The sequence below is a fragment of the Acartia tonsa genome, chromosome 8 (genome assembly GCF_053477335.1).
Source record: "Acartia tonsa isolate MP-2025a chromosome 8, ASM5347733v1, whole genome shotgun sequence".
NCBI classification, from domain to species: domain Eukaryota; kingdom Metazoa; phylum Arthropoda; class Copepoda; order Calanoida; family Acartiidae; genus Acartia; species Acartia tonsa.
Window position 1 is genome coordinate 39,163,585 of NC_137267.1, and position 23,239 is coordinate 39,186,823.

At 31.8% G+C, this 23,239-nt stretch overlaps 1 protein-coding gene across 2 annotated transcripts in view; it reads right to left on the bottom strand.

The window, feature by feature from the left end:
• Positions 1-1,661: 1,661 nt before the first annotated feature.
• The window catches only part of LOC145326915 (uncharacterized), a 30,738-nt gene continuing 9,160 nt past the window's right edge, over positions 1,662-23,239 (bottom strand). The window contains exons 3-10 of one of the 2 annotated variants that reach the window (XM_080170365.1): positions 10,880-10,940; positions 6,865-6,944; positions 5,868-5,966; positions 5,266-5,443; positions 4,616-4,759; positions 3,955-4,079; positions 2,983-3,132; positions 1,662-2,546 (exon numbers count right to left, since the gene is read on the bottom strand). In XM_080170365.1, coding sequence (XP_080026491.1) covers positions 2,417-2,546; positions 2,983-3,132; positions 3,955-4,079; positions 4,616-4,759; positions 5,266-5,443; positions 5,868-5,966; positions 6,865-6,944; positions 10,880-10,940 — 967 coding nt within the window. In that variant the 3' untranslated portion in view covers positions 1,662-2,416. Of the gene's footprint in view, positions 2,547-2,982; positions 3,133-3,954; positions 4,080-4,615; positions 4,760-5,265; positions 5,447-5,867; positions 5,967-6,864; positions 6,945-10,879; positions 10,941-23,239 lie in introns of both variants that reach the window. The other variant, XM_080170364.1, reaches the window with a different exon arrangement.

Genomic DNA, 23,239 nt, shown 5'->3' on the forward strand with positions numbered 1-23,239 from the left:
TATCAAATAAAATATATTTGTTGTAATCGATTATAAAACTAATCTTAAATTAGCTTGAAATATTTAATATCTAAATATCATATTTTTAATTATTTTATCTTTATTAAAATAATGAAATAAAATAAATTTTAGCGCGTGGACATTTTTTTGGTAGCGCAGCTACAATAAAAATTTTCGGTTGTTCGTCTGTCATTTTTTTTCTTTTCAATTAATGCGGTCTGGATGTAGTAGTAGAATGGTATGTTCTTTTCTCTTGGTAGGGAGGAGACACTGGACTTTGAATTTATATTTGTACCCATTTAGACCACGGTCTCCCTCAATCGTTGGATTACAAATTGTGGTTACTTGTATCAAATCTTGATTGGTTGGATCAAACTAGCAATTTTTTAACTTTTCAACCAATAATGCAACATCTAGAAGGTTTAATTTTGTTCATAATCATTTGTTAATCGCCAACAACTGAACTTCTAGACTTATCAGGTGAGCTTACCACAGGTTTTCTCTAATTTAATTTTGCAGGCCAAGAAAATTTTCAATTCTTTCTGCAAAAAAAGGTCATTTCTTTTTATATCTATTTCTAAAATCTTATTAGAGTTGGCTTTTGGATCATATCCCTTTATAAATGCCCCTAGAGGATTCTGTAGTAGCAACAACTAATATAAATAGAGAAATTATCTGTAGCTTGATGTCTGTCCGTCTGAGCTTAAGATCTCAGTAACCGATGAACCGATTGGGCTCTACTCTTCAGGGAATATACCTACTGGTCCTGTGATGGTTTTAAGCTACTTTCCTGGGGGCTGGGACACCCCAAACCCCCCCAAAATTTTTCATTTTTATTTTATTTTTGTTAACAAAAACTATTTATTGGGGTGGGGGACCCCACTGCACCATGGCCCGAAGCCCCTATGAATCCCCCCCCCCCCCCAATTGTTTTTTCAAAAGTTGGACTTTTTATACGCGTCTTGGGGTGAAGCCCCTAGATGCTAGGGGCGAAGCCGCTATTATTGCAAAAAGTAGTAAGGTATTTTGTTGGTTCGTTAAGAACTGTTTAGTCTCCATTTAGGAAAGCTTATTTCATCTTCACCCCCCCCCCCTCTCTCCAATACAGAGCCCCTAGATTCTAGGGGGTGCAACCTCTAAGTAATCAAAAAATAAAAACAATTTATAATATAAAGACTAGATGTTTATTTTAAACAATTTCATCAATTTAATAAAATTTACACAATCTGTTTTATTTTTACAAAATATTCATTTTAAAATAAAATTTTATCTTTTTCAATCTTTGAAATATTCTAAAACAAAACATATTTTCAATCGAATATTATTTTTAAATACTATGAATTTTCTTTATCTGGTTTATATAAAAAATTATACAAATAGTTAATTATCAAAATATTGATATAAATCTTCAAATATCACAAAAAAATTATTTAAATTTTTTTTGTGACGTCTTATATATTATTATATGTTGTGGTTTATTTAAGAAAAACTTTTAAAAATCAAGCTTTAACAATGGATTTGACACCAGAAAAAAAACAGTTTTACCTCTATATTTTGTGCCAGAGTCAATGCCAATTTCTTTTAGCACTATGCTTGAGTAGAAAACAATATATATTTTTAAAATATATAAGTACTTTTTTTGACTGAAGGAGACATTGATGAAACAAAAAAAAGCACTGAATTTTTTAAAGATTAAAAATATTTGAGAAAATACCTATAGAAAATCTTGTATGTGTTAATCTTTCCCTGCAGTTAATCTATTACTTTTTTCAGATGTATTTTCCTTAACAATCAGGGCTCGGTAGTCGCGCGCCAGCCGTTTGCCTCAGGTTAATCATCATTTTATAATTTTTATATTAGTCTACATCTAACCCAAATATGTCTATTAAGATATATAAGTTTTCCGGAATTTTAATGTTAGGGGGAGATTTGAAATCTGCATCAAATTTTAAGGATTTTTGTTTTTAAATTCGTTTTTTGTATAATTCTTTATCTAAAAGCGGAAATGCATTTTAAGTTAATTAATTTTGACCAATAGGATAGGTGGATTTTAAACTACCTGCGCTCTAATTGGTTGAATGATGTACGCCATCCAATCAGAGCGCAGATTTTTTAAATCCACCAATCACAGATGCCAAAATTAATTAACTTAAATTGCATTTCCGCTTTTAGATAAAGAATTATAGAAAAAACGAATTTTATAAAAAATCCTCAAAATTTGATGCAGATTTCAAATCTCCCCCTAACTTTAAAATTCCGGAAAACTTATATATCTTAATGTCTATCCCTCTTGTCCAAAAAATTAAAAACATCCAAACGGGTTTAAACTTTTGCGCAGCTGCTGAGCCCTGTTTACAATTATATATTAAAACATTACATACTGTTATTAAATTTGTACAATTAAAAAATAAATAAACTATTGATTGCCCCATTCATGGAGCTGTGAGCCGCTGCTAACTCCGCGTGTTGGCGGCGGCTGTGATGATAAATAATAGGATGGGGGACAGTAGGCCGCATAATCCGCGTAATAATTCTCCATTGTACACCTAGAATCAGACAAGATTATTAGTATTCCATATAGCACCCATCAATGATTTTTTTCCCTAGACCATTACACATTATAAAACCTTACTACTACTATATGTAATAAGAATAGCGACTACTATGTCTTTAGGTGCCCTTGGGGCCAAGAGTAAGGGGGGGGGGGAGTTGACCCCATCCCCACTTTCAATTATATTTTTAAAGGAAGAAAAATTTCTTTTGGCATAGTGGTGGTACCCTTATCAAAATAGTTATAAACCTTCCCAGGACCTATGAGAAGCTGGGTCTGTAAAGGAGAATCATATATGCTCTGCTCACTGTTCAGCGAAATCTTTCGGTACAGACAGACACAGATCCTGTTACTTTTATATTAGGATTATTAGATGAATTCATGGTTTTTTTATACAAATGACAAAATGGAAAACCTTACGAATGTTTTACCTGGAGGGGTCAGCCCGACCTCCAGCAGTGGCTGGTGATCCTGCAGGTGGGACAAACCAGTCACTGGCCACTCCACGCAGCGATGATGGGGGACCACTAGCCCCCGCGTGGGCTGGAAAAGAATCAGCGTTTGTAGATCGAATATAATCTCTGAAAGTAAAAAAAGGAATTGAAAGGAAGCCTATACACAGTGCGTTCAGAGGTGCTTTGACTTTTGTGTCAGAACCTAAATTAGGACATAGTAAATTTTATGACAAGAAAAGCAAAGATTATTTATTTAAAATTTTGAACAAGTTTTCTCTAATAAAGTTCTTCATAAAACCACTCCTGAAGTGAGTTGATTCGTGGCCATTTTTATCAGTTGCTTTGCTAAAGTCACGGAAATTCAGCCTTAAATAAATCATATATACAGAGGTTTTATGAAAAACTTCATAAAAGCAAACTTGTTCAAAATTTTAAATAAATAATCTTTGCTTTTCTTGTCATGATTATGCAGTAACTCTTAGGGGATTAAAATTGAACTTGAAATTTTCAAATCTAATTTTCTTAAAAACGGCTGCATTTTAGATTTTATTGAAAAGTGAAATGAAGTTACCTAACCTAGGGTAATGAAATGCAATATGTCCCAATTTAGGTTCTGACACGAAAGTCAAAGCACCTTCGAACGCACTGTGTATAAAAATTGACGTCATACAATAAAAATGACAGATAATAGGGCAATGCACAGACTAAATTACCAAATTTGGGCAAGTATACAATCAAAATTCAGTAAAATACCCAAAATTTTGGGCCAACGGATAAGATGACCAAGTTATAAAACTTTTTGTAAAAGTGTAGAGGAATATACGGAGAGTGCAATTTCCACCCCCTCCCCCCCCCCTACTGAGAATTAAATGGAGATAGTATTAGATATAACCATAATATTCAGTCAGCTTATCAGGTCTATCTTTATTTCTATCTATATATCTATACCTGTATTCTGGAGAAGAGGAGAGCCTAGGTAGACCTGTGGCAAGGTCTTGGTCAGGTTGATGATGTATCCTGTTCTGACGGCCACCTTGTGCCCGCCAGCTTCCAGAACTGCTGCCGTAGAGATCCTGTAATGTTTAAAAATGTATAATCCAGTTTTTTTTTCCAGGGAGGGAGGGGTTAGTGGGCTGTTTGTTACTAAAGTCCTCAAAGTTTTATAGTAACGTTTTATTATTTGTTGAATTTTGATTGGTTGGTTTATTAAGTTGAGTGTCCAAACGATGCATTTCTGTTGGGAAAGGGATATTTCATTGAAAAAAACTGCACCCTCCAACATTTTCCTTCAAAGCAAGGAAGGATGGGATTGATATTGTGTCATTGATAGTCAATTGTGGGAAAGCAGAGAAAGAGGGAAAATTGTCTGTTTTTTTTTATACTGGTCCCCAAGGTTTTATAATAAAGTTTTTATTCGGGACTTTTGAATATTGATTGGTTGATTCATTAAGTTGAGTGTTCAACGTTTCAACCACTTATTTTAATCTACAGAAGGGGTATTTTGTGTATCATTATTGGGGACGTATATCAATTTATCAGCCTTTGTCTTATCCCTTTAGATTCCTGCTGTGAAAGCACCCAAACGGCAAATATCTAAAAAATTGTTTACCTGATAACCCTGTGGCACCGTGGGGTCCATAATATATCCTCCAGGTAAGCTGGAAGTGCCGGCCAGTCCTAAACCTGGATTAGGTCCTGCTGATCCTGGATACCGGAGGTGGTAATCCATACTCATGCCAGGCTCTGGGGGTCCCTGGAAAAAAGAAAATTAATTCTGCGCCCCCATACTTTAAATAATTTTAAAATGAGGGTGTAGGGGTAGTTTTACATTTGTTTGTTTCATATTTTCAAATTTTAGTTCGTTTCGGTAAGGATATATTTTGTTCAGGTCCCCCACAGGGGTTAGACACAGGACAAAGTCATAACCCCTTATTTTCAATTAAATTCAAATAAGAGGTTGGGGGGGGGGGGGGGTGTAGGGGAGGTGTTTGGTCAGGAAAAATTGTTTCTGAAGATTGCGAAAGCATGAAACTTTAAGTTAAAAATAAATAAAATTGAAGTAAAAAACGTTGTTTTACTATAAAAAGTTAAATATTGTTCTATATTTCCACCAGACTTAACAACCTGTAAAGAAAACATTTAAAGCCAAGAGTGATGTCAGGTTAAAAAATCACCCCCTCTCCCCATTAAATTTAAGTAACGGTCGCACAAATATTTGTTGGTTATAGAGTAGACGCACTTCTTAAAACAAGCACTTACTGGGTTAGGCCGAGTTCGTTCCTCCTCCGAGGGTGTGTGGGGCGGGGTCAAGGGCTCATCCTTGCTGTTTCTCTGACTTGTACTGTTTCCTCCTGATCCAGGTACAGCAGGCTCCAGGTCAGGACTCTCTGTGTCCAGTCGACCACCAGAGCCAGTAACGCCGCTCTGACCCCGGCGTCTTCTTGGAACAAAATTTGATTATTGATACTATGTCCTTTACTAAAGGTTTCGTCTCTCTAGGGGCAATTGTTGGGCGATGCGACCCTTTAATCTAAATTCTAGTTTTATAACGAAAAAGTAGAAGAAAAAATATTTGGGGGGGAGGTTCAATATATATCACCGATTTTCCGAGTTTTTTTTTTTATAGATGTGTGTTTAAGGGGTGTGCGTGGGGGGGGGGGGACGTTTATGGCCATAACCACCAGAAATTTTTAAGCTGACATAAAAAATAAACGTTTTCTTGACAAGCCAAACATTACATCTGAAATTAATGGCTACGCCCCTAAAAACCTCTTGAGCACTAAAGGCAAGGCACACACACATAGACATCCTGCTACTTTTATAAAAGTTTTAACCTACCCATGTATCTCAAATTTAGTTACCTGGGTTGATATTTATAATCTGGATGTTGTCTTTTATGCAGTTGTCTCAACCTCTCCGCCTCCTCCATAAAGGGACGCTTCTCTTCCTCTTTCAATATTCTACAAAAATAAAATCATCCAAATATTGCTTACAATTATTTCATTTGTTTTACAATACATTGTACGAAAAATTGCTTCCAATAGTTTAGAATTTCAAATTTGTATGAAGAAATTTCTAGAAATTGTCTATCGCATCGTATTATATTTAGGCAGGTTTCTGTGGATATTAAAATGAAAGATTGAAACAAGTTTTGTTAGCCCCCGAGGGATTTAATCATATGATTCTATAATTTCAACTCTCTGTAAAACAATAGGAAAAATCTTTGTAATAATTTCCTTATTTGTCCTTCTATGTTTTATCTCTAAATTTAAATCTTAGTTTGTAAATATCAAGGCTCAGCAGTCGGTCGTCAACCTCAAATTAAAACCCGTTTGGGAGCTTCAATTTTATTTTAAAATAGGTTTTTTAGGCTTGCAGGCGGTTGCCGTGAGCTTCTAAAAAAGAATAAATTAAAAACCATGAATATCTAAAAACAAATCAGCAAATTTGCAATTTTTATACAAATTACAGAATTAAAAATCAACTGGTACCCAAAGTTGTCTTTGTTGTCTTAATTAACAAATTTAGTTACTTTAATTTAATTTTCATGGGTTGTCTCTGTACTTGTAGTGTTCAAACGTTTCAACCAATGATTTTAATATACAACAGGTATAAGTCTAATATGATTAAGGATGTTTGTATTTCAATTTCTTGTCCATTGTCTTAGTTAAGATCCCGGAAAAAAAATATCCATTTGATTGCACGACCTATGTCTGGAAGGCAAGCTTTTGTAAGTAAAGAGTTGCCCGCCAAGAGGCATCACCCAATTTTTAAAATTCTAATGTCTTACAGGGGGATAGAAGAAGGAGGGGGTGGGGGGGATTGGTAGATTAAACTAAAATTTCAAATACTCTTTACCTCCATAATTTTCCCAAAGTTTTGCTAAGCTCAGCATTGTGAAGAGATGGGTATTGATGTCCAAGTCGTCGTCTTGCTGCCTGCAATTAAAACAATCATTCTTATAATTATGGATGTAGTAGAATATAAGGAGTGAGGAGGTTGGGGCCTGCAAGCGGCTCTCCTGCACAGTGTATCAAGGACCTAGATGGCCACCAGAATGGTTCAACCGAGTTGGATGGGCGGACAGTGAGATGCCAGACTGACACCAACCCTGGCCCTCCAGGTTGGGGGTTATGCACTAGGTTCACAACCTGGTCATATAAAAACAACATCTTGTGATAGTAACTGAAGCAGAGAACATAAACGAATCCTTGGATGATGATACTGGTGATCCTTTGGATCATATGACTGGTGTTGGTGAAAGCCCACGGGAAGCCAACAACATGATGAAAGGTTATCTAAATCCTAAAGAAAATTTTAAGATAGGGACGTGGAATGTACGCACATTAAATCAAATATCAAGATTGGCACAAGCTCTCAAAGTAATGAAGGATTACAAAGTTGGAATCCTCGGCATATCTGAATGCAGATGGATAGGTACTGGTAAAACAATAAATCAAGGTTACACTATTCTATATTCTGGACATGAAACTCGCCATACAGGAGGAGTTGGTATGATACTTGACAAAACTGCCTCCAAAGCACTAATTGAATGGTATCCAGTAAGTGACAGAATATTAGTTGTGAGACTAAATGCAAAATATACCAAAGTAACCTTAATACAAGTATATGCTCCTACCAACCAAGCAAGTGATGAAGATAAGAATAGGTTTTATGACCAGCTTCAAAGAACCTATGAAAAATCTCATCCACATGACCTGACAGTTGTTATGGGCGATCTCAATGCCAAAGTTGGCCAGGATAACCTTGGCTCTGAACGCTGTATGGGAAAGCATGGAGTAGGAGAAAGAAATGAAAATGGTGAAATGTTTCTGGATTTCTGTATGAGAAATAATCTGACAATTGGTGGAACTATTTTTCAACATCCAAATGTACATAAATGTACATGGGTCTCCCCAGACAAGTCATATACAAATCAAATTGATCATATGGCTATAAACAGTAAGTGGAGAAGCTCGCTGCTTGATGTAAGAGTAAGGAGAGGGGCAGATGTTAATAGTGATCACTTTTTAGTCTTAGGCAAATTTCGTTTAAAACTAAAGAAGTCTACAGCAGAAGATAAAAGAAACAAAGTATTTGATGTCACCAAATTAAAAGATCCACTTGTTAAACAAGAATTTAAATTAAACCTCCAAAACAGATTCCAAAACCTACAGGTACTAGATGAAACAGAAACTGTTGAATCATGTTGGAATAACATAAAAGAATGTTATCAGAAAAGTGCTGAAGAAGTTATTGGATTCAAAAAGAAAGAGAGGAAAGAGTGGATCTCTGATGATACTTGGAATCTTATAGAAGAAAGAAAAACTATGAGAGAAAAGGTATTAAATGAAGAAAATTTGTTGAGAAAGAGAGAACTAGAAACAGAATACCAAAGACAAGACAAAGCTGTTAAGAGAAACGCTAGAAGAGATAAAAGAAAGTTTGCTGCAGACTTAGCTGATGAAGCAGAGGAAGCAGCTAGAGTTGGTAACACTGCTAAACTCTACAAAATCACCAAGAAACTTTCAGGCAAATCTCAAAGTAAGTCCAATCCTATTAAAGACAGACATGGAAATAAAATCACAAATGATAAAGAGGTAGCAGAACGTTGGAAAGAACACTTTCAACAAGTCTTGAACCAAAATGAACCTGAAGAGGACATTGGTGATCTTATTAACCAACCTGTATTAGATATTGATATCAATGAACCAACCAGACAAGAAATTAAGAATGCCATTGATAGCATGAAGAAAAACAAAGCTCCAGGTGTAGATGGCATTCAAGCAGAACTGCTCCAAGCAGATACAGATTTAAGTGCTGATCTTCTGAATAAATTATTTAAACTTATTTGGAATTCTGAAGAAATACCAAATGATTGGCAAAAAGGAATGATAGTCAGAATACCAAAAAAAGGCGATCTCAGCCTGTGTGACAACTGGAGAGGAATAACTCTTATTTCTGTTCCAGGCAAAGTCTTTTGTAAAATATTATTGATAAGAATAGATGAAGAAATTGATTCCAAGTTAAGAGAAGAACAGGCGGGTTTTAGGAAAGGTAGAGGCTGCATAGATCAAATTCTGGCATTGAGAAACATTATTGAACAATGTCTAGAGTGGAACAAAGAACTACACATCAACTTTGTAGACTTTAAAAAAGCCTTCGATTCTGTGCATCGCCCAGCTATTTGGAAAATCCTTAAATCCTATGGCCTACCTGATAAAATTATCCAAATGATCAAACTGTTTTATGAAAATTATGAATGCAGTGTTATATGTGAAAATGATCTCACAGAATGGTTCAATGTCAACACAGGAGTCAGACAAGGTTGCATCTTATCACCAATTTTGTTTTTGATAACAATAGATTGGGTAATGAGAAAAACTATAGATCAGAAACGGGGTGTTGAACTAACATCTGATGATGATCTTGAAGATCTTGACTTTGCCGATGATTTGGCACTCCTTGCTGAATCATTAGAAAATTTGCAAATCAAAACTACAAGACTAGAAAATTTTGCTAAGCTTGTGGGATTACAAATAAATGTTAATAAGACCAAGATAATGCAATTCCAAAATAACAATGGTAACATAACAATTGGGGATGAAACTGTTGAAAAGGTAGACTCCTTTACATACCTTGGAACTACAATTAGCACAGAAGAAGGTACTAGCAAGGACATACAAAGTAGACTTGCTAAAGCAAGAACTGCCTTTTCAATGTTAAGACCAATATGGAGATCTACTAAATATTCCCGCAAAACCAAACTTAAAATATTTAAAAGCAATGTTATGTCAGTATTACTTTATGGTGCTGAATGCTGGAGGATAACACAATGTGATTTGAATAAACTCGAAGTTTTTCAAAACAGATGTCTAAGACAGATTCACAATATCTTCTGGCCTACAACTATTTCAAACATAAATTTACATAAAATTTCAAATGCATCAACAATTGAACAAACTCTTGAAACAAGGAGACTAAAATTACTTGGCCACGTGTTCAGAATGCATGATTCTAGACTCACCAAAAAGTCCATAGAATGGGAACCCACCTTGGGCACCAGAAGGAGGGGGAGACCAAAGAAAACATGGCGGTCAACCATAAGAGATGACCTTAGAAACAGACAGCTGACTTGGAATACTGCCAGAACAGCTGCCCAGGACAGACGAGGATGGAGAACTCTGCTACAGCCTCTTGCTCCAACTGTGGAGAATTGAGATGGTAAGGTAAGGTAAGTAGAATATAAGTGGATGATATAACAGAAGAAAAATTGTCGTAAATTTAGGTTGCTATTTCCCCCCGCATTTATTGGTCGGGCCGTTTATCTAAAAGGAGGAAAGATGATGGGCTAAAGGAAGTGGAAAGGAGATCGATAATTTAGACCGCTATAGAGCTAACTTTACCATAGAACATGAAAATCTGGTGTAACATCTCAGTTATTGTACATCCATTCTTATACTAATCTAAGTAATCCTTTTTATAAAAGTATCAGGATGTATTTTTGTCTGTATCGGAAAATTTATCTAATGTGGTTTTACTTTACAGTGAAGCTTCTCATGGGTCCAGGAAAGTTTATGATTATATTGGGGGAGTATATCTCCACCACCCCAAAAAAATATACACTAGAAAAATATCCCTTGATAATTTTACTTGATAATGTTGAGGATCAACTCTGTATCCCTCCTACTTGAAGTGCCTCCAGGGGCGTATCAAAGAAATTAAATGCATGAATAACTCAATGTCATTATGTCCCTTAATATCTAGCCAACAAAAGGACCGATTCTAGCAAGATTTGTACGTTATACAGACGGACAAACGTACAGACCTTAATTATAGAAAAGCTTCGCTTCTTAAAAACCTATAAACTGACCTGGGCCCAAACCATGAATGCATTCATTGGTCTCTTCACATGAATCCGTTTCTTTTCCATCCTTAAAATATAAAATGTTATTGCTTAAAAAATAAGGGGGGAGGGGTGCTATTTTTTGGTTCATATAGGGAACTAGGTAGCCCCGCAGGATTAGTGCCCCCTAGGGGGATTTTGCAAAGGAAAAGTTATCCTTTTTTTCATTTAATTTCAATTATAAAACTAAAAAGGGAGGGTCCAGGGATGTCAGTGCTCGTTAGGTATTTGGAGGGAGAGCACCAATAGAATTTCAGAAAACACTTCAATTTAAGAATGTGCTTGGACAAGAATCTCTTGTTTCTATTCTTAATGACATTTCAAAGTTGATTATTAAGATGTGTCTTTTCTATTTATGTCCAAAATATGATTTTATATTTATTTTCAGATTGTTATAAGAGTTTCCCTTATTCTATTAAACTTAGTATAAATTACAAAAATGTTATATCTAAGATGTATCACCAACAGTTTTTATTGAGAAACAATTGATATCTTAATTCTAATTCATATGTTTTAAAAACATTCTTGTGTATTTTCTTATTGTTAAATTATATTGAGTAATTTCATTGTTTATGGTTTATACTTATAGTTGGTAAGAATTATAATTATATTTTGATTATTTGCATATAGACTTTTGATAATTTAAATTAATTTTTATTATTTGTTTCATTCAATCTCAAATCCTGATGAAAATTCTGTGACTTTTCCTGTGATAATTTTTATAACAATCATTTACGATATAAATTTTTTTTACATTTAAGATTTCAAATTAGTGGATTAGTAAATTATTGAAGTGCATTTAAATTTTGAACAAATTTGGATCTTAGCAAATTTTAAATTTTAATTTAAACGGCCGAACATTTTGATAAATATTTATATTAATTCTTTAAGAAAAATGTCTCGAATTTTTCTTTCAAATTAAATGAATTTGTTTTTAGCTTTGTTTTCAATATTTTTTTTTTCCAAAGTAATAAAAAGTAATATTTAATATGTTTATGCAACAAATAGGATATTAAAATAACAAAAAAATAATAAAAAAATATTTAGTTAGTCGACATCTAATACTAAAAAGTTATCTAACCAAGATTGGATTTACCATATTTTAGTCTGGTTTTACATTTCATTTGGTTTACTACAAATTGTGAAAAACATTAAACATCAATTATTGCCAAAAGGGTAAATTTAAAAAATCTAAAAAATATTTTACTGATTCCATATACCAATTTATGGTGAATTTTTAAAATTTCAACTGTAAGAAAACCCCTAAAAGTATGAAAACTTCTACCTCAATCTACATTAAGCTTTTCCTGGCTCTCTATGCTGGATTCATTACATTCATTGGGACATTGTCCTTGAGAGTAATGATATTCTTTGATGGTGTATTTTGGATTATATCAGTAACCTCTTCTGTTTGCTACATAATATATTTGAAAACCAGAAGTGTTATTGAACTTACCATTCTGGACAGGAATGTATAATAATAACATGCAGTAAATACAGTAAAATACAAGTACACTATATATTTATTATTTTTGCAAATATTAAAAATTTAGTAGCTAATAATATACATTCCCTAATCTTAAGGTTCCTGTTACTTAATTACATGACAAGGGTATTCTTTGCCACTTACACTTACACCTTCTATCTTGCAAACATACTCACCTCTAAATGCTTGGAACTTGAAAATTTCCCCTGGTATCTGCTCTACATTTTTACGAATAGAGTGGCTTTAATTGCTACTATCTCAACATTTCTCTTCATGTCTTTTGCTAAAGTTATCTTGAATTGGAGACTTGATCTATATGTGAAGCTGAACTCAAACATAACAGTGAATCTGGCAACAGTTGGTGTCTTAGTGCTGAACCTAATAGACTTGATAATTAGAATTGATATGCATATTCTTGATGATTGTGAGGACAAGCTTCCGTTTAAAGTTTACCAAATAGAATTTCAAAGAAAATTTTGTGTTCCTGAATTATACAACACTACTAACAATTTAACAGTGTGTGAAATATTTGCCCAGGCTGAAGATGTGTATCAGATAGGATGCAAACAATGTCCATCAAATCCAACAATACGAATTCTACTTGGGTCAGTTCTGATCCTAGAGACTGTCAAGTTTTCTATGGGGTTCTACAGAATTATGAAGAAGTATGTTAAGAAAATTAAGGATTTTAGAAAGAACAAAACCAGCACTGTGCACATTTCACTCAGTCATAGAAAGGGTAAGGATTCTGATCCTGACAAAGATCTACAAGAAGCAAAGGAAAAGGATAACCCAATTGAAACTAAGGATGGAAGAAAAGAAAATGAAACAAACAAAGCAAATGGTGACCAAGATGATAAAAAGGATAATATTACTGAAAATCAGAATACTGCACACACTAGTTCCAATATAAGAAATATAACAGCAACAGAGGAACACATAACAAAAGAAGAGAATGATAACAAAATTAAAAAACCAAGGTAGGATCTAGTAACCTATAGACTTTAACTTGTTTAACATTTATAAAAGAATAGTTATTTCTCGCGTCGTAATATAAATGGCTTTCCGCAGATATAGAATGTACAATTATGAGATTAAAACTAGTTTTTTTAGCTCCGGGGTGCCGAAGGCATCGGCTAAAAAAACTGGTTTTAATCTTATGATTGTACAATTTTATATTCGTAGAAAGCTGGATATAATACGATGCTAGACATAGTTTTTTCGTATCGATGAGAACCGGTTCCTATCCACCGGATTCGAATGAATACGAGAAAACATCATTTTCTTTTTTTAGGCACAACTCAGAAAAAGGAGAGGAAAGAAGAGCAAACAAGAATTGGAAACTTATCCTAAGATCAACTTTAAAGGAAAGTTTTGAGACCATGATCTTGAGAACATCAAGCTGGACTTTACTCATTTATGCTACTCTAATAATAGCATTTTCAGGTAGTTTTATATATATTTATATTAGTATAAAAATCAATGAATAATTTTTTAAGAATATGGTTCTTTGGTATCTCTAAAAAAATGTAAATTACATTTGACTTAAAGCCTGGAGTGAGAAATTTAACATTCCCTTTTCCCCTGAGCTAAATTTATTTAGAATTATATAAAAGGCTTTTTGTTTTCCACCAATTGACAAATATTTTTAGAAAAAATCTCTGCAAATTTTTTAGATCTTCTAGACACACCTATACCCAGGAAACTAATAGTGTAGATTTTATAATTAATTAGGATATAATTTTCAGGATCAAGTGTAGAGCCAGCTCAGGTGATCTACATATTGAAAAGACAAGAAGCATATCTCATTCCAGTGTTTTGGCTATTAACTGATGATAAAGTTATGCTTTTTTATAAAACTAAACTTTTTAAGATGAAAAGAATTTTTACAATTAGTTAAATCTTATATTTTGTGAAGTTTCATAAGTTCTAAATATTTTTAAATTTATTACAAATATATGAATTTAAACTATTTACGTTAAGTACAACAAGGTGTTAAATATTTTATTTAATAATGTTATTGGAAATTCATTCTTAGATACTTTGATTCCCTAAATAATTCTAATTTTAACTACCAAACATAAACTAAGTGCAATATACATACAAATTTACCATTTTGTATTGAACATAGTAATATTTACTGGTGAATTTTTATAATTATAGAAATAAACTTTTAAGGCATTTTTATTACTATTTTCATTGTTGTCTGAACAGTTTCATTCTTGTGAAACCAAATTTTCCAAATATCTTTTTCTTTTCATGTTTACACAAAGGGTAAATAGTTTCATTAATTTAATATTTTTCTGCTTTTTCAATTTATCATAAAAATAACATCTAGTTGCAGATTTTAAGTTTATAAAAATTTATATTTGTATTGTGTGTATTTAAAAAATTTGTATTCTGTTATAGAATTAGATTCTTAGGAAGAAAAAAAATTGTAAATACTCCTACTGATAATAAATATATTAGTAATGATTCTGCTTCTTATAGAATAAAATTTTTTTTCTTTGTAATATAGATAAAAATCTTAGTTATTTAATAGTGTTAGAATATTTTTGTTGGTTATATTTTTTTTACAAATGTAAAGGTATTATTCAAATTATCCTCTCGTTCCTTTTTCAAAGTTTCCTAAAAGATCTGAATATAAGAAAAGTTCTTTTATTTTGCAAATAAATTGAAAATAAGTGGAGGGGGGGGGGGGGGAGTTTATTTTAGTAAAAGCAATTGCAATTATTAGTGTTATGTTAGTTTATATTTTTTATTTGATATCCTTTTGCCTTTTTACTTTGGTCCAATAAAATAGTCAGGGTATTTACAGTAGTAAATAATTTATTTGAGGAAAGCACTGTTAAATATTTTAAGTTTTGTTTAATTAGAGTTGTAAAGTTATGTAAATAAACCCCTAGGAGTATTAGTGACACAGCTACTCTATTATTTGAAATGTCCATCTATCCGTCTGCGGCTATATTCAGAGTAAAACATGATTTACTTGGCAGCTAATCAAGATGATCTTTTAGTAGTAAATATTCCCTATAACAATATGCATTGATTATATGATTTACTTGGCCAGTCAGACAGTCAGTAATGCACTGTTATCTCACAACTTGACTCACTTTTACGTCAGTCTATCTGTGATGCTCTAGAACACATCAAGCAATAAAAGTTTTGCTGAACTATACAAATCCACTCTAAAAATCACCTTTTCTGTAAATCTCTGTAAGTACTGCTCTAAAATACATTGTTCTTGTAGTTAGTTCTATTATACATATGCATTCTTTTTAAAAGCGAAGCTTTTCTACAGGGTGTTTCAAGAGAAATGCGTTTTTAAAAAACTTAATTAGGCATAGAAAATGAAACAATTATATAAAATGCTTTTTATATTTGGAAAACCGATCCTGGGACATTTATGTTTCAAATATTAAAAAATGATTTTTTCGACAAATTATGCCTTAAAACCGGTTTTTCCAAAGACCTTAATTTTGAAGATTTATGAATTTAAAGGTTGTGGAAAAAATGTGAACATTTTTAAAATTCAAATTGCGCGGCTTGTATTAATAGTAGAAAAACGTTATGCATACCGTTAGAATTGTCAAAAACTTTATTTTTTGGAAATATAAGTGCTATTTTTGTGCTATTTGTAGTTTAAAAGTTTGATAAAGGTTGAAAAGTTTTAAGTAAGTTAGAACATTTTACTACGTAGCTCCTAAACTATACGTAGCACAGGAATGGTTCTTATATATCCAAAAACTAGAGATTATGAAAATTCTAACGGTATGCATAACATTTTTCTACTATTAACACAAGCCGCGCAATTTGAATTTTAAAACTGAGGGCATTTTTTCAACAACCTTTAATTCTGTAAATCTTCAAAAAAAAGGCCTTTGGAAAAACCGGTTTTAAAGGCATAATTTGTCGAAAAATCATTTTTAAATATTTAAAACATAAATGTCCCAGAATAGGTTTTCGAAATATATAAAGCATTTTATATAAATGTTTCATTTTCTATGTCTAATTAAGTTTTCAAAAAACGCATTTCTCTTGAAACACCCTGTATAATTAGGATAGGTCCGTCTGTACGTCCGTCACACATGGATAGCTTTTTTCCGTTAATTTAGGCATGTTAGAATTGTCCTATCGATTTCAAACTTTGCATGGTGATTCCTTTAGTAGTTAGGTACGATTTAGAAAGCGTAGCAACTCTATAATCATTAAAAAAATGTCCGTACGTCCATTTTAAACATGTTGATTTTTTTACTTTTTTAACAACAAATTTTTATGTGATCTAATCATCCGATTGATCCAATTTTTGGTATGTTGATTCCTGGGACAACAAAGTATAATGTCACAAGCGGAGCAACTCTATAATCAAGTCCGAAAAATGTAAGTATGTCCATATACATTATCCTGTATTAAGCAGTTTTTCAACAAATTTACTTACAATTTTGCTTCTACTCTTATACATTTATATTCTGATTATTTAGTTCTGATACTATATAAGTGTTAATGTCCGTTTGTCCTACCGTTTCAGTGCTTTGCTTTTATGGATGTTGTCATCCTTGTTTTTATATGTATCCGTCTGTTATGCTCAGTTTTAACTTCCAACCTCTTTGCTGGTCTTACTTTTATATTTAAGTGCTTTGCTACTTATGGATGTTGTCATCATTGTTGGTATGTTTTTTTTTTAATTTTCAAAATTTCAGAGTGCTCATATTGAACATGAATCAATCAGCATCTGTAGGGATAAAGCTTTTCTTGGCTGTTTATGCTGGTCTAATTATCTTTATTGGAAAATTTCAAGCTCATATCCATTTCATTTTTGACACTTTCTTTATGCTCATTTCTATTGTAGCTTCTGTTTTGTACATAAGCTATTTGAACACTCGGAGCGTTATAGAAATTACTGTTTTAGACAGGAATGCCTTAGTTTATACCACAAACTTTATTCCTAACATTTAAGTGTTTAGCTTAAGATTTCAATAACTACTTAATCGATATGGTTCTTCTCCTTAGTGAAGCTTTGTATAGGCCCAGGAAAATTTTTAACTATTACCTCCACCCCCCCCCCCTCCTTGAAGGAGAAATTGCCCCAAGAAAAAATGCATCCAACTACATTTCTTATCTTTTCATTAAAACTAAGATATAAAGTGGAGGGTTGATCTCTCCCTACTTCCCAATCCCTTTTGGTGTAGGATTCATTAGTAAAATCCTGCATGAACAACAGATTACAATTATGTAATAATGAAGGCATTATAATACTCAGGTTTTTGCTTATGAACTATGTTTCCAAAATATTCTTTACAAGTTATACCTACCTGCTTCATCTTGCCAACGTCCTCAGCTCAAAATGTCTAGAATTGGAAAATTTTCCTTGGGTTACTCTCTATATTTTTGCAAATAGAATTGCAATCATAGGGGAGATAACAACTTTCCTTTGCATGTCCTTCTCAAAAGTAATCTTGAACTGGAGAGCAGATATTTATGTGAAACTTAACCATCCAATCTCTGTTAACTTTGCAACTCTTCTTGTGGTGTTAGTAAATGTGGTCGACATGCTAATTAGGTTTGATATGCATGTTTTGGATGATTGTGGAGATTCTCTTGTTTTCAAGATTTATCAAGTTGAATTTCAAAGAAAGTTTTGTTTACCAGATGGATATAACTATACATCAAATCTAACAGTCTGTGAAATTTACAAACAATCAGAAAATGTAAAATCAATTGGATGTAAAGTATGTCCCTCTAACCCCACACTACGAATCATACTTGGCCTTGTTCTGCTTCTTGAGATCATAAAGTTTTTACTAGGATTTGTTAGGATAGCCAAAAAGTATGGAAAAAAATTATGGTTCTACAAAACTAGTAACTCTTCCTCTGGTCATAGTACGCAAACTAAACAAACAATTATCTCTAAAAATAAGGTTGAACCAAAATCTACTAATTGCCAAGTAGAAAAAAACAGTGCAGTCACTAATTTAACAGTTCTTGAAAATGAACCAACCAAGATCAAAGTATCTAAAGATTCAGACTCAAGAATTACTGGAGGTAAAGAAATAATTACAGTTCAAGCAGAAATAAATGAAAATACTCAAACAAATGATGAACTAAAGAGAGAAAGACAATCACAAGAAACTGCTACCAAAGAGCACACTGAAAAAGTAGAGTTTGTTCAAATAGAGCAGTTTAAAGGTACACGTGAAACGCCTTATCCAATAGATCAGTCAGCAGAATCATTTGAAATGCTGAAACCAGAAGAGCAGGTTGTGGAGAGTGAAATATTTGAACTCAAGAGGCCAGGCAGAGATAGTGAACCAAATAACCAAATTGAACAGTTAGAAGAAATTCAAATACTCAAACCACATGACCTGTCTAACCAAGTTCTTGAATTGACTTCTAAACCAATGGATCAGGAGTTAGTGACAGACCATGAAAGAAAAACAGAGAAAGATAATAACATTTTATTGGAGAATAAAAAAAGGTATTTTCCATCCCTTGATAGTAGTAGATAATCTTAGAAATTTCATTCCTACATTAGCAGACAGAAAATTATATCCCAATCTTAATTTAATAATATTCTTATAATTCCACTCTCACAAACCATAGGGGTGAGGGAACAGAAAAAATATCTTTATCTATACTTCAGTTGTGGAATTGTTGGTTTTCAATTCTTATTTTAATTTGAATTACATTTAAGTTCTTAATGTAGGGGCTTTGACTGTATTTACTTTACTCAAAGTTATAGTATTGTTTTCTGATTGCAAGAAAGAATGTTAAATTCTGTACATATTTTCTCTTGCTTACATAAAAAAGATTACATACAGTCTCAGCCCCTGTCTCCCCACACAACCTAAGCCAACATAAAATTTTGATTGGTATAAATCTGCAAACTTTGCAAACAAATATTTTTAAAAACTATGATAATAATGAATATCTATAATTTCAGTAATACCAAAACTAGCAGTCAAGAGAAAAAGAATAAAGAACCTGAACCAGAAAGCTGGAGAAAAGTGATGGCTAATTCTGTGAAAGAAAGTACGAAGACAATGATTTTGAGAACTTCAACTTGGACAGTCCTACTCTATCTTATGCTCTTGTTAACATTTTCTGGTAAGCTAGACTTTATAACATTGTTATGAGGGAATCTACCTAAAGAGGGCAGCCAACTTGTAATATTTTTTACTTACTAATCAATTCAATGAGACAAAAGATCAGTAGCAAATAATAAAATTCAAAATGTTATTATCTTTTATATATTTTTAACATTTAGGGTAAATTAATTCTTTAACACATTTTCATGTCTCCAATTCATAAATATTACAATCTAATCTAATCAGTAGGTATTCATTATGGTTAAAGACAAATCAGATCTTGTTAATACTTTAGTTAATTTATAGAATAATTCATTGCAATATTAATTTAGGATCAAGTTTTGATTTGGCTCAGATTGTCTACATCTTGAAAAGACTTGAAGCCTATCTAAATCCTTTATTTTGGTTGCTGACTGACAACAAAGTTATGCTTTTCTACAAGACTAAGCTATCAAAAATCAAACGAATCTATAAAATAAGTTAAATATATATTGTATTACCTTATTAAATAATTATTAAAAACAATTAAATATTAATATCCCTGAAAATATTAGATATATTTACAGGGATGTATTTTTATCATAAAATTTAACTCAATAAAGCAAAAGCAAGGTTCTAACAATCAATCAAAGAGATATTTTATGTTTTTGTTTTCTTCTGTTTTTAAGTTTTAAATGGTATAAAAATCCCTGAAGTTCTTAATAATAAAATAATTTTATTATTTAGCAAATAATGAGGTGCAGTAAGGAAGAAAATGTGTTAATAGTTAGTTTCATGTTTATAGTAATATTTATATCACAATTATTTAGGATATATTCATAAATCCTAATAAAAACAAAGCTGGAATATTTTAATTAACTTATTTAATCTGTAAGATTTTTTTTAGTTATTGTGTTGTGGGATAGTATTTAAGTTGTTATTATTTTTTAGAATTTCTTAATAGTTTATGAGAATGAACACTTTAACATCTGTTTGTATTAAAATACTACTGGTGATTTATGCAGGATTAATTGCAAGTGCTGAATTCCTTCCCATAGTTTACATTGTTCTTGCTGATGGAATTTTTACCTGCATTTCACTAACAGCATCTTTTTGTTATATTTTTTATTTGAAGACCCGCAGTATAATTGAACGTACAATATTAGACAGGAATGAATCATGCAATTATATTTTTTGAAAAAAGAAAATTAATGCTAATTTAATTTTAAATTTAATATATTTCAAAAATCAAAACTCAATGAAATTAATTTATTGATTACATCTTTTGACATCTTTATTATTGATATTAATTAATTCAAACTTCAAAAAACCTTAGTACTTAGTTAGAAACTGTTTCAACTTATAATTACAGTTTAGTAATTTACATGTTTCATTTAATAGATTCCTTTTAATTAACTATTTAACCAAAGTATTCTTCACCAGCTGCACCTTCATTTTTACAATTGTCAACACTGTAAGTAGTGAATGTATAGAACTGGTAAACTTTCCCTGGGTTCTAGTTTACTATTTCTTTACAAGAGTCACACTCATGGCTGATACAACTACCTATGTGTCCATGTCATTTGCCAAAGTTATACTAAATTGGAGACCTGACATATATGTTAAACTCAATTCAAAATTTACAGTAAATTTGGCAACATTTATTGTAGTTGTTTGCATCGGAATTGACTCTTTAATAAGAATTGATTTGCACATTTACAATAATTGTGTAGATCTCAGTCTGCTAAAATTATTTCAATATGATCTTCATAGAGAATTTTGTTTTCCACAAGTTTTGAATCATTCAACCAATGCATCATTTTGTGAAAGGTTTGATCAAACAGATGTGATGTACCCAATTGGTTGTGATCTTTGTGCATCAAATCCAACACTACGTGTTCTTTTAGGATTTTTACTATTACTGGAAGGAACTAAACTCATGTTGGGATTCAAGAGAATAGTCAAAAAGTATTTAAAGAAAAATGCTAGCAAAAAAATAAAACTCAATTCTAATCATGGAAGAAGTCAAGCTGAGAATTTAAACAAAGTAGAGCCAGTATCATATTCAACTTTAGCAGTGAAATCAGATTCTGCTAACAAGATTCCTGTCACAGATTGTAATGTATACATGGGGCCACTGTATGATGATCACTTTGAACTTACTGATGACATTAGATTTGCAGATAACAGTGAAATAGAGAAAGGTCTTGAAATTGCAGATAAGTTAGGAAAACAAAATAACTTTGAACATATAGATAACAAAGAAGGTTCATCTGATGTGGATCTTGAAATTGTGGATTTCTTTGAAAAAAAATTGCCATCACAGTTAGATTTATGTTCAGACAATTTAGAAACTAGTCTATCTTTTGACTGTGTTTCTAAAAACTATCCCACAAATTTTACTGTGAAAGTTATTGTTACAGCAGAACCTGAATCAGATAGCTTACATTCTTTATCTCTCCATAACTATAATGCTGCTGAAAAATCTTTGTATAATATCAACACTATCTCTAATATTATTGATTCAAGAACAGAAGAACATCTGAATTCAATTGATACAATTAGAAATGTATCAAAAGAAAAACAACCACATAACATTCATTTAAAACCAAAAAATGAAATCAGCGAGGAACCAATGACAAAAGATGTGGCAGAAGGATTTCAAATTTTAGAAAATCACAAAAGAGCTACAAATATGGACTTTGATAACAATGAATTGGTTAAAACTGAAGATACAACAATTGAACCTAATGATAATGATAGGTAACTTTAATTTTAACATGAAAATTAAAATTATACCTAGATATTTAATTTTGTTCTAGGAAAATGCAGTAATAATCAGTCTAATTGTCCCAAAAAATTTTCATAAAATTTGTTGCTTTACTCATTTGTGTCATTTTACCAAACTAATGTTATACCTAAATTATAGAGGTTCAGGTAGATTTAGTGCTTCATTTAACCTTTCCTCCTACCAGAGACATGCAGTGAGGGATAAATGTGGGGTTTTTCCACCCCCCTTAAGAAATTAAGGGTGGTTGATACTTGATTTTGAGTTAATAAAGGGTGTAAATTTTTTTGCATTTCACTGCTCCCAACAATGCTGTGTATAAATTCTACTGGTAATCAACTATTGTTGTTATCTTTAATAAAAAATGAGTCATTTGAGATACCTTCATTCTATTAATCTAAAAGCTTTCAAAAATAACTTAAAATTTAGTGTGTTAAGAATTTTTTAGTATTCTATATATGTTTTAGACAACCAATAGAGAGACATAAAAGAAATAATACAAGGTGGATCTTGATATTACAAAATTCAATAAAAGAGTTTTGTAAAACAATGCTGTTGAGAAAATCAACCTCTACAATCTTTTTAGTTATAATATTACTTTTTGTAGTATTCAGTATTCAAAAACACTTAAAATCAGGTAACTTTCTTTTAGGTTAACATACAGTTGAAAATTACACAAAAAATATTTTTTAAAAGAAGAAATAAAGTTGCAATAAGTATAAAGTATAAAAATTTTAATTTCTTCAGATTTTAGTAAAATTAGACTTTAACAATTGCCTACTAATACTTTTTTTTACCATTCTTTCTAAATAATTGAAAAGTTTCATTTTACAAACTTTTCATTTTTATTGAATTCAATAAAAAACTGAACTTTTTATGACTTATTTTCTAAATAAAAACAGCTTAACAATGAGATAAAATCACCGAAAATGGTGTAAAAAGTACTAGAAGAAAAGAAAACTATTGACTAAGTATATATCCTTATAATA